Source organism: Sinocyclocheilus grahami, unplaced genomic scaffold (assembly GCF_001515645.1).
Source record: "Sinocyclocheilus grahami isolate Dianchi unplaced genomic scaffold, SAMN03320097.WGS_v1.1 scaffold113.1, whole genome shotgun sequence".
Taxonomy (NCBI): domain Eukaryota; kingdom Metazoa; phylum Chordata; class Actinopteri; order Cypriniformes; family Cyprinidae; genus Sinocyclocheilus; species Sinocyclocheilus grahami.
The window spans coordinates 1,256,342-1,268,461 of NW_015505292.1; the positions used below are offsets into that span (position 1 = coordinate 1,256,342).

The 12,120-nt window shown below is 34.7% G+C and overlaps 2 protein-coding genes across 2 annotated transcripts in view; one reads left to right on the top strand and one right to left on the bottom strand.

Annotated features, from left to right (window-relative positions):
- The window catches only part of mapk8ip1a (mitogen-activated protein kinase 8 interacting protein 1a), an 18,725-nt gene extending 15,196 nt beyond the window's left edge, over positions 1–3,529 (top strand). The window contains exons 9-11 of the mRNA XM_016277566.1: positions 195–265; positions 622–720; positions 3,016–3,529. Of these exons, the coding sequence (XP_016133052.1) occupies positions 195–265; positions 622–720; positions 3,016–3,088 (243 nt within the window). The 3' untranslated portion in view covers positions 3,089–3,529. The remainder of the gene's footprint in view (positions 1–194; positions 266–621; positions 721–3,015) is intronic.
- Positions 3,530–7,933: 4,404 nt separating this feature from the next.
- Positions 7,934–11,779, bottom strand: cstpp1 (centriolar satellite-associated tubulin polyglutamylase complex regulator 1). The gene is made up of 9 exons (XM_016277567.1): positions 11,756–11,779; positions 11,250–11,398; positions 10,901–11,031; positions 10,704–10,788; positions 10,500–10,585; positions 9,868–10,063; positions 8,624–8,733; positions 8,457–8,520; positions 7,934–8,286 (listed from the first exon to the last, which is right to left on the bottom strand). The coding sequence occupies exons 1-9, from the start codon at positions 11,777–11,779 to the stop codon at positions 8,115–8,117; spliced, it is 1,017 nt and encodes a 338-aa protein (XP_016133053.1). The 3' UTR covers positions 7,934–8,114.
- Positions 11,780–12,120: the final 341 nt, after the last annotated feature.

Sequence of the window (12,120 nt, forward strand, 5' to 3'; positions counted from 1 at the left end):
GGGGGGGGATCTCGCCCCCTAAACCCCTAAAAGAGTGAATTAGTGAGTGCGCTCAGTGATGTAAACCACAGGATTCAGGAGTTAAGCGTACATACTCAGACAACTGCACTGATATCATGTGGCTGCAGCTTACACTAATGTTTCAATCCCTGCTGCTGATTAGACCACTCAATCTTTCTTTCTGTATTTTACAGGGTGAGAAGTGCTTTCACTTTTTTCAGCTGAAAAACATCTCCTTCTGTGGGTGCCATCCGAAGAACAAGAAGTGAGTTTGAACAGAAATGCATGGTTTCTCTCAAAGTGCTATTATTAGATCCTTTCTGTCCATTTTGACTTGTTCTGATGTGAAAATAAGCGAATTAGGGGTTAGGGCATGGTCTTTGATGAATAGAACGTTCAAAAGAACAGCATTTATTTGAAACAGAAATCTTTTATAGCATTATAAATGTCTTTACTATCACATTTGATTAATTTAATGCATTGCTGAATAAAAGAATAAAGCCGTGAAAACAATAACCCAATTTTTACCCATCTATAGTTACAGCTCCCCCTACAGGAAAAAATAGAACATACAACAATAACAACATACTAGACAGTAAATACTCTGTGTGTTTCTTTCAGGTATTTTGGAGTAATAACGAAACATCCAGCATACCAGAGATTCGCCTGTCATGTGTTCTTTTCAGATGATACAACCACAAAACTGGCTGAATCTGTTGGGTGAGTGCTCTAGTTGCTTAAAGATCCCACAAACACAATTTTTGTTTCTCGATTTGACTTATTTCTTGTTGAAACACTAACTAATTTATTGTGAAACATTTCCTACTCATTTAACATACTGCTTTTTGTACGTTACAAATCATTATGCATACTGCATATACAGTAGTATACATGGTTATTTACTAGGTGATTGCAGGTGGCATATCATCTTCATTCTAGTAAGCATTTGATTAGATAAAGTAAATTAACATATATGGGCCATTTTCCAAGAAACAGAATTTTTTTACACAATTTTTTACAAAATCTTGTTGTCAAAAGTAAACTTTTAGCAGTATGCTGGGCTAAAAGATATGGACTAAAAACCACAAAATGTTGCGTTTTCTTTACTTTTCTTTCTTTTTTTCTCATTCGAGTCTTTTTGCTGATTTGTCAAAAGGGAAAATAGAGTGCAACAGTGCCTGTCCACTATTTATTTTTCCCATAGTGAAAAAGTCTTTGTAAAAAAGTTATAAGCCATGAACTAAACCAATCGGCTACAAAGTGATTCACAATGTTACAAACTTTGATTTGAAGCCAAGAAGTATATGAAAACTGGACCAAAAACAAAGGTGCAAGACTTTGTGGTTTTAATGAGGGGAAAGAACAATCGCATTAAACATTGTGAATGACAATTGAATTAAAAGCAATAGATAAATATAAAGCTACTGATTTAAAGATGTTGATTACAATATGTTTTGTTTATTGCAAAATATTTTTATATATACAAAATCTTTAAGTAGTTTGAGAGCATATTATAGAGAGACTGACTCTAAAGAGCTCTAAAGAGTTATTTTGATGTAGTTGGTGGCGATTCTCTGAAGAATCATGGGTAATGTAGTTTTTCACCAGGAATTCTGCTATTAAACATAAAAAAAAAGAAGAAAAAAGTAGTAGTAGTTAAAATAATGCAGACTGGTGCCTTCAACAAAAGCATATACCATTGATTAACAACATTGTAGCTTAAAGGGATAGTTCACCCAAAAATTAATTATTTCTGTCATTACTTACTCACCCTCATGTCGTTCCAAACCCGCAAGACCTTCGTTCATCTTCGGGAAAAAAAATTAAGATATTTTTGAGCTACGAGCTAAAACAAAAACAACGACTTTATTCAACAATTCTTCTCTTCCCTGTCACTGTCCTCCTCCATTCACGAGAGTACCATGACGCACACATGTGGTGCTCCTGACATAGAACAAGCATGCGCTGCGCCTTGTTTACAAGCAGAGGAATGCACATGCATGCGACATGGTACTCTCGTGAATGGAGGAGGACAGTGACAGGGAAGAGAAGAATTGTTGAATAAAGTCGTTGTTTTTGTTTTAGCTTGTAGCTCGTAGCTTCATAAAATTAAGGTTGAACCACTGATGTCACATGGACTATTTTAATGATGTCTTTTCTATGTTTCTGGGCCTTGAATGTGGTAGTTCCCTTGCTGTCTATGCAGGGTCAGAAAGCTCTCGGATTTCATTAAGAATATCTTAATTTGTGTTCCAAAGATGAACAAAGGTCTTAGGGTTTTGATGACAGAATTAATGACAGACTTTTCATTTTTGGGTGAACTATCTCTTTAAATTTGGTCTGTCTTTAACAGTTTACAAGTTAGGCCATGTCCACACGTACATGGGTATTTTTATAAACTGAGTTTTTCCTTCTTCTGTTTTAAAAAAAATCTCTGTCCACATGAAAACGCAAACGCATGCTATGAAGCACTGTCAAGAGCATTCCCAACCAACAGGTGGCAATATAATCTCAACCGTAAAGCCATGTTGGCCAATCAGAAGCCTGAAAAAGTTTCCAGTAGGCGGAGATAACAGCGCAGGCTCCGATGACGCCACAAGCCAAAAACTCTGGTTTCGCTGTCTACACGATAACACTGCAACTGGAGTTTTTGAAAATATTCACCCTGGCAGGCGTTTTCAGAAATGTTCGGTTTCAGTGACCTGGTGCTGCGTTTGCATGTGGACGAACGGCAAAATCGCATAGTTTTAAAAACACCCGCGCTTGTGTGGACAGGGCCTTAGTGGTAAAAATGTTATGTTAAAATATGGCAGAAATATCCTGCTTTTTGAGACAGAAATATGAGTTCTGCTCCTGAGTCAATTTTTGAAAGCACAAATAAAAACAAAACTCTATTTTTCTAGATCTAATTCTAGATCTAAAATCACGTCTAGACCTTCCCAAAATGCAATTAAAATATGACTTCAGTGCATATAATATAGATATGCATATAAATAAATACTTATGTTTTTACAGGAAAGCTTTTCAGCAGTTCTACAAAGAACATATGGAATATTCCTGTCCGACAGAAGACATCTTCCTCGAATGACCTTCAGTCTATTTGTATTTTTCCATTATCACATACTATATGAGGTGTCGCATGATGGTGGTTTTGAGCCTCTTTGTACCGTGTTATGTTGATGATATAATGTTGATGATGTCTATTTTAGACAAATGTTAAAATCGAAACAGATATCAGCTACAGCGCAACTACTTTCACATAGTACAACTCGAGTATTACTGACTGGTGTAAAGCCTTATGAAGTTTAATAACAAACAAAAAAAGTTTGATGTGACTTATATAAATCATTTGTGCGAAGTCTGGTTTTGAATTAATTCGAAGCACAATGTCTGATTCATTAATGATGGATGAAACATCACAAGGAGATCTTAAAACAACTGTATGTCAAAAAAAATGTTACCTTGAAATATCAGTTTCAAAATCATTCTGATTGCTCACTTAATCTGAGTCGAATGGTTTCCACAAATGCCTGGGAGTCATTGATTAACAACATTGTAGCTTAAAGGGATAGTTCACCCAAAAATTAATTATTTCTGTCATTACTTACTCACCCTCATGTCGTTCCAAACCCGCAAGACCTTCGTTCATCTTCGGAAAAAAAAATTAAGATATTTTTGAGCTACGAGCTAAAACAAAAACAACGACTTTATTCAACAATTCTTCTCTTCCCTGTCACTGTCCTCCTCCATTCACGAGAGTACCATGACGCACACATGTGGTGCTCCTGACATAGAACAAGCATGCGCTGCGCCTTGTTTACAAGCAGAGGAATGCACATGCATGCGACATGGTACTCTCGTGAATGGAGGAGGACAGTGACAGGGAAGAGAATAATTGTTGAATAAAGTCGTTGTTTTTGTTTTAGCTTGTAGCTCGTAGCTTCATAAAATTAAGGTTGAACCACTGATGTCACATGGACTATTTTAATGATGTCTTTTCTACGTTTCTGGGCCTTGAATGTGGTAGTTCCCTTGCTGTCTATGCAGGGTCAGAAAGCTCTCGGATTTCATTAAGAATATCTTAATTTGTGTTCCAAAGATGAACAAAGGTCTTAGGGTTTTGATGACAGAATTAATGACAGACTTTTCATTTTTGGGTGAACTATCTCTTTAAATTTGGTCTGTCTTTAACAGTTTACAAGTTAGGCCATGTCCACACGTACATGGGTATTTTTATAAACTGAGTTTTTCCTTCTTCTGTTTTAAAAAAAATCTCTGTCCACATGAAAACGCAAACGCATGCTATGAAGCACTGTCAAGAGCATTCCCAACCAACAGGTGGCAATATAATCTCAACCGTAAAGCCATGTTGGCCAATCAGAAGCCTGAAAAAGTTTCCAGTAGGCGGAGATAACAGCGCAGGCTCCGATGACGCCACAAGCCAAAAACTCTGGTTTCGCTGTCTACACGATAACACTGCAACTGGAGTTTTTGAAAATATTCACCCTGGCAGGCGTTTTCAGAAATGTTCGGTTTCAGTGACCTGGTGCTGCGTTTGCATGTGGACGAACGGCAAAATCGCGTAGTTTTAAAAATAACCGCGCTTGTGTGGACAGGGCCTTAGTGGTAAAAATGTTATGTTAAAATATGGCAGAAATATCCTGCTTTTTGAGACAGAAATATGAGTTCTGCTCCTGAGTCAATTTTTGAAAGCACAAATAAAAACAAAACTCTATTTTTCTAGATCTAATTCTAGATCTAAAATCACGTCTAGACCTTCCCAAAATGCAATTAAAATATGACTTCAGTGCATATAATATAGATATGCATATAAATAAATACTTATGTTTTTACAGGAAAGCTTTTCAGCAGTTCTACAAAGAACATATGGAATATTCCTGTCCGACAGAAGACATCTTCCTCGAATGACCTTCAGTCTATTTGTATTTTTCCATTATCACATACTATATGAGGTGTCGCATGATGGTGGTTTTGAGCCTCTTTGTACCGTGTTATGTTGATGATATAATGTTGATGATGTCTATTTTAGACAAATGTTAAAATCGAAACAGATATCAGCTACAGCGCAACTACTTTCACATAGTACAACTCGAGTATTACTGACTGGTGTAAAGCCTTATGAAGTTTAATAACAAACAAAAAAAGTTTGATGTGACTTATATAAATCATTTGTGCGAAGTCTGGTTTTGAATTAATTCGAAGCACAATGTCTGATTCATTAATGATGGATGAAACATCACAAGGAGATCTTAAAACAACTGTATGTCAAAAAAAATGTTACCTTGAAATATCAGTTTCAAAATCATTCTGATTGCTCACTTAATCTGAGTCGAATGGTTTCCACAAATGCCTGGGAGTATGTGAGTTTGGTGAGCGGCTACGAAATACCGCGAAAAGGGCGGATTGCTTTACGGCAGCAACAAATGCACATGTACTGTTAACTGTAATTACGACAGCGAATTCCACTCTTTTAAATGTAGGGGGCTTCAAAGTCGCAAAAATACACATACGGTTGCTTTAAAGCTAGACTGGATCCAAAATCAAACATTATCTGAAACCAAAGCTATATTGGGCCATATCCTTCTTCACTCAGAATGGATGTGAACTGTGTAATTGAATTCAGCCCAGTCTGTCCATCTGGTGTCCCACTATGCGAAACCCCAGGTTGAAGACCACTTTCCAATGTTTCTCACATTGTTTTGAAAGGGTGGTTAGCACCGCTTTGAACCCAAGGTTATGAACCCGTGATGCAGAGCATTGCTGTGCCACAATTTCAAGTGTTGTATGTTAAATAGGGTAATTGCTGCCGTTTTTCTTCAGTCAGTTGAGCACTACAAAGTCTCTCAAATACAATATGGCATCCATGCTCACGTCTGTGAATGCTTTTACTTTTTGGTTCTCGTATTTAATGTTTATGTGTGTTTATATTCCCATATGTTGCTCTGTTAAACAGAACGTAGTCGGGCTTCTTCGCATTCTGCTTCAATCTCGGTATCCCTGACGTATGTAGCTGTGAAAACCAAATAATTATATTTTCTTTTTATATATTATATATATCTTATTTATAATTCTATTGAAATGGAAAGATCTTAAAATATATTATTCTGGCAATTGAAACATATAAGGAGAGGATACAACATTACTGTCATACTGACAGAAATGGTGCTGAGGAATACAGCTGTCTGGTAATAAAAACATTTGTGCTAATTTTTTCTCCCCAGGGCCCAGATACAAAAAGAAAGGTTTTAAAGCCAAGGCCTAAAATGGACCCATCTTCACCAGTCCTTTCAAAATGGCACATCCTCACAGCATGCGCTTAACTAATATGCAATATTCACTAAATGAGCAAAGTTTTCATTGAATAGATCAACAGGCCAAATGGTTTTCTGTAGAACAGTGTGAAGATGTTTTGCTTGGTACGGCCATTTTGAAAGGTGGAATTCAGTTATTAGGATCATTTGTGTCTGCAAAAAATATCTGCAAACCGATCCTGCAAAATCACAAGTTGTGCCTATTTCATTTCTCACTGTACATTGTTTTTTTTTGTTTTATGAATGATCATAACTGTTCTGTGGAACCCATAAAGTTAAATCCTATTTGTAAATGGATTGTCCTGGTGTGTAATTATTAAAAGTGTATGTGTGGCTATGTGTATACACACAAACAAGATTTTTATACACGACTTTTCAAAACTGTGGGATTGGTATGATTTTTTAAATGTCTTTGAAAGTCTCTTAGGCTCACTAAGGCTGAATTTATTTGATCGAAAATACAGTAAAACCATTAATATTGTGAAATACTATTACAATTTAAAATAGTTTTGTATTTTAATATTTCTTAATGTCATTTATTCCTGTGTTGCATCATTACGCCAGTCTTCAGTGTCACATGACCCTTCAGAAGTCATTCTAATATGCTGATTTGCTGCTCAAAAAATTATCAATGTACAGTAGAAAAGTTCTAAAGAACATTTATTGTAAATATATATATATATATATATATAGTGTAACAATGTAAAAGTAAAAAAGTATTTTGAATCAGTTTAATGCATTCTTGATGAATAAAAGTTTATGTAAATTAATTAAACGTACTGACCTTATATGTTTAATTAAACTAAAATAAATTTTTATATATACACTATTGCATTCAAATGTGATATTCTCTGGGTTTAACCTCTAAAAGTACATCACAGATCAATTACTCTACTACTATATTTTTTACATTTCTACAAACAAGTTCATATACATTTTTGACATTTCAGACACCACATTGCAAGCTATTTTGTTTATTTTTTTGCTTCAGCAATGGAAGTAGTTGGGTTACAGAGAAGCCCATAGAACTGGAAAGTAGTGAACACAGACACGTATCAGCAGTATTGGATTTTTCTAATCAAATTAGTGAACCGGCACAGTTGTCTAAAAAACCCATTAAGATGCTCACAAGCAGGTCTGTGCATGTTAATTCTCAGAAGAGTCGGTCTCCTCCGTGGAACCATCACTCTCCATTTCGATCCTCTTGCGTTGGTGCAGGGACTTGCGCGGTGAGGCCTTCTTGGACGTTTCCTTCTGTCCCGCAGCACTGCTGCTGCTGTTGTTGTTGGAGGTCGGGCTGATGGCGACTTGAGCTATGCTGGAAGAATCACAGAATCATAGTGTTAAATGCTAGTATATTATCAGTTTAATGCATTCTTGATGAATAAAAGTTTATGTAAATTAATTAAACGTACTGACCTTATATGTTTAATTAAACTAAAATAAATTTTTATATATACACTATTGCATTCAAATGTGATATTCTCTGGGTTTAACCTCTAAAAGTACATCACAGATCAATTACTCTACTACTATATATTTTTACATTTCTACAAACAAGTTCATATACATTTTTGACATTTCAGACACCACATTGCAAGCTATTTTGTTTATTTTTTTGCTTCAGCAATGGAAGTAGTTGGGTTACAGAGAAGCCCATAGAACTGGAAAGTAGTGAACACAGACACGTATCAGCAGTTTTGGATTTTTCTAATCAAATTAGTGAACCGGCACAGTTGTCTAAAAAACCCATTAAGATGCTCACAAGCAGGTCTGTGCATGTTAATTCTCAGAAGAGTCGGTCTCCTCCGTGGAACCATCACTCTCCATTTCGATCCTCTTGCGTTGGTGCAGGGACTTGCGCGGTGAGGCCTTCTTGGACGTTTCCTTCTGTCCCGCAGCACTGCTGCTGCTGTTGTTGTTGGAGGTCGGGCTGATGGCGACTTGAGCTATGCTGGAAGAATCACAGAATCATAGTGTTAAATGCTAGTATATTAGCTTTAAAAAAAGGTGTTAAATATAAAAAGATTGTTAGCAAGCTCCCCTTTTTTAAATAACAGACAGTTCATATTTAACCAGCAAGTGACTGTAATATACTCTTTTAAGCAAGTCCGTTTCTCTCACAGTCTCTCCAGCTCCTGGTCCATCTCTGGATCAATCAGCAGGTCCGGTTTATTGGGAAGAGCACCTGATAAATATATATGACACCAGATAAAGCGTTCAGTTTATATTTCTAATTATTAAAAGTTACATGTATTCGGAAATACATTTAAGCATCATCTAATGCTCACCGATGTCTTGGTTTACTCCCTCATGTTTGGCCAAGGCCATCAGGAAGCCATAGAAAGACACTCGCTGACTGCTCTCTAATATCTCCTTAATGGCAACACTGGAAGGAAACCTAGGAAGAAAAGAAATCACTATCATTTTCTAGTAGTGAGGATGGCTATAGTGGGTCCCATTATATTTTGTGATAAACAAGTTACTATATAAGCCTATTATTATAATTGATGCAATAATTAAAATTTAATTTAAATATTAGTATATATTTAAATATAAACTGAATATAATTAAAAATTAAATAGCAAATTCAAGTGTAATAAAATTACTTGAAATTATTTCAAACTATTTAAAAAAAAATCTGTAATGGAAATTTTAATATTATATATATATATATATATATATATATATATATATTATTAGTATAATAAAATATATAAAATAAAATATAACAGTTAAAAATTTTAAGGTGTCCTTGTTACACATGATACATGTACTTACTATTATAATAGCAATTAATTATGCATAATTACAAGCAAGTAACCCTAAGCCAAACCCTAATCCTAACCATATAGTAAGTACATGTAGTTAATTAATATTACTCAGTACTTATATGTATAATTACATTGTAACAAGGACACCTAAAATAAAATGTAACCAAATTTTACACTTAAAAAACGTAAATGAATATGACAAATGTTGCCTTGTCAACTAACTGATATAAAAAAAGTTTAAACTAAAGTACTAAAATTGCATCTGAAACAAAAATAGTCGAATAGAAATAAAAAACAAAACTGTCAAGCAGATAACAACATTTCTAAAACTTAAACTAAAATTTAAATAAAAAATATAAACATAAAAGCAAATTCAAAATATGAATAAATACTATAATAGTACACTATATGAATGAATTATGAGTGTTAAAAATGTCTTATTTTTGTCTTACAGGACACCTAAAATAAAATGTAACCAAATTTTACACTTAAAAAACGTAAATGAATATGACAAATGTTGCCTTGTCAACTAACTGATATAAAAAAAGTTTAAACTAAAGTACTAAAATTGCATCTGAAACAAAAATAGTTGAATAGAAATAAAAAACAAAACTGTCAAGCAGATAACATTTCTAAAACTTAAACTAAAATTAAAATAAAAAATATAAACATAAAAGCTAATTCAAAATATGAATAAATACTATAATAGTACACTATATGAATGAATTATGAGTGTTAAAAATGTCTTATTTTTGTCTTACTTGTGTTTAAACCTCTCACAAAGTCCTTCTATACATTCACAAAAGATGGAGGAGTCTACGCCGCCTTGAGCGTCCGGCTCCTCGTTGGCTGCGCTGGATAACTGCTCCACCGAGGTGGAGGTCGGGACTATGACAGTGTTTGGGCTCTTCCCCGACAGCAGGTCTTGGTAAATCACAGACACACTCTCCACAAACTCTGCGGAAGTGAATGAGGATGAGATCATTCGGAGCCTCGAGTAACCATAGAAACGCTTTCACATGGTAGTGATGATGTCACTCTGTCCTTTTGTTACAACTGCTGTTAAACTCTCAAGGTCAGAGCGGCTTTTGTTGTAAGCCAGACCTTTAAATATCATCACCTTGGAATTATAAGGTTCTATCTGCCATTTCTATCTGCCATGTTGTTCCCCATATCCCATATCACTATATGGAATGCAAAAACTTTGAAGCTCAATATCTCAAAACTGTTCAGAATGCAGATAGAAGCTTATAATTCCAAGGTGACGAAATCATCATTGCTGTTTTGTGATTGGGTGCTTGAGTGATAACACCTGTAAGTAAGTAAATAATTAGCAAAAACTGCAGCTTCATATTGTTAGATATTTTTATTATATTAAATTATAAGGGATTACCTTCAAAATAGAACTGGATTTGGAATGAATAAATAAAATCTGAGAATGACATTAGACAGTCAGTGGCATCTTCTATCAGGACAATCCTGTGACAGAAAGAAAATATGAAAGTTAATAAGTTAAATATCAATGTGAAACGAGGGAAAGTTCAAGGAATCATCAATATTACTGTATATATATATATATATATATATATGAATCTACCTGGCTGCATTTTGTACCATCTCAGTAGGAAAGTCAGGACACAACAGCTGTAAAAGTGAACTATATTCTGCCATTGCCAACAGATCTGCAAGAAGAAACAGCCGTATTTGTTCACTGTAAACACACCAATGCAAGCAATTAATGTAAAGAGTTATGGCTTGACATAAAAAATGATAAGAGGATTTGCCTCTGCTTACCCCCATTCTTTCCAATCTGTCTGAAGCATTTCCAGAAGATATGGATGAAGGACTCTCTGTTGTGAGTAGTCGCCTTGATGTAACTGAATTCCCTGAAGAGCACATGATTCCCATTCTTCACACTGGTAAAACTGTAAAATGATATTATATTTTGGAACATGGTTCAAGCATGGTATATAATCTGTATTTAAAAAACATATACTTATATTTAAATATTGAATATACAAATCAAATATTATAATATAGTAATAAATAAGACAGGAATAATAAATGTTTTACATATATTGTTATTATTATTCATTTCTATTAATAGCTGTACAGCCAAAAGTGCTAAATGATAACAACTTACTATTCTGCAAAATATCGGGCCACACCAAACTGAGTGTATTCCTCTTTATGTTCAAGTAGCTGTGTGACTGCATCGTTGAGATAGAAGAGGACATTCGTTTCAGCTGGAAAGTAAAAAGAAAGGGCAATGACATGACAGCAGGGATCATTCTTTATATATAAATAATTAATAATTGTCATTTTATATATATATATATATATATATATATATATATATATATATATATAATGCTAATTATTATTAATTATGTATTACTATTAATTATTAATTTATATTAGTTGTTTTGTTTTGTTTTGTTCTAACAATCCAACGCTCTCCATTGACTTTCTATTGCGGGAAGCTGCCTCCTTGTCATTTCTGATTTTTAACAAAAAAAAACAAAAACCGGGGCAATGCCTTGAAGCTGCTATGTGACAAGGTGTACCCAGAACTACGTTTTTATCAGCTGTCAACCCAAAAACCGAGCGTTTAGGACACAACTAGTTGTAGATGTCGGGGTATTTCACGTTTGGGCCGTTCAGTTGGATCATTTCTCAAACAAAAGGAAGGTTAGGAAAAGGGGCACTGCCATAGACCAATAAAATTTAGTTTCTTAATATATCTCCTCCCCTCAGATTCACATAGGGTGGTTAAATAATCCTTTGACATGGTTAAAAATAATGAATGAATTGTCGCCGATTACTTTTCCCTCCGGTGGGCGCAGTTCTCAAGAGTAATATGACACGTTGCGCTCTACTTTTGTGTCCTAAACGCTCGTTTTTTTGGGTCGACAGCTAATAAAAACGTAGTTCTGGGTTTTTTAGCTTGTTTACTGTACACCTTGTCACATAGCAGCTTTTAGGCATTGCTCTGTTTTTTGTTATAAGTCAGA

What these genes read in the sequence shown, in the direction of transcription:
- cstpp1 (XM_016277567.1), bottom strand. Translation starts at nt 11,779, where the DNA reads ATGATCCAACTGAACGGCCCAAAC. An exon ending in TCCAACTGAACGGCCCAAAC is followed by an intron (nt 11,399 to 11,755) that starts GTGAAATACCCC and finishes TTATATATAAAG; the next exon opens with AATGATCCCTGCTGTCATGT. An exon ending in ACAGATTGGAAAGAATGGGG is followed by an intron (nt 10,789 to 10,900) that starts GTAAGCAGAGGC and finishes TTCTTCTTGCAG; the next exon opens with ATCTGTTGGCAATGGCAGAA.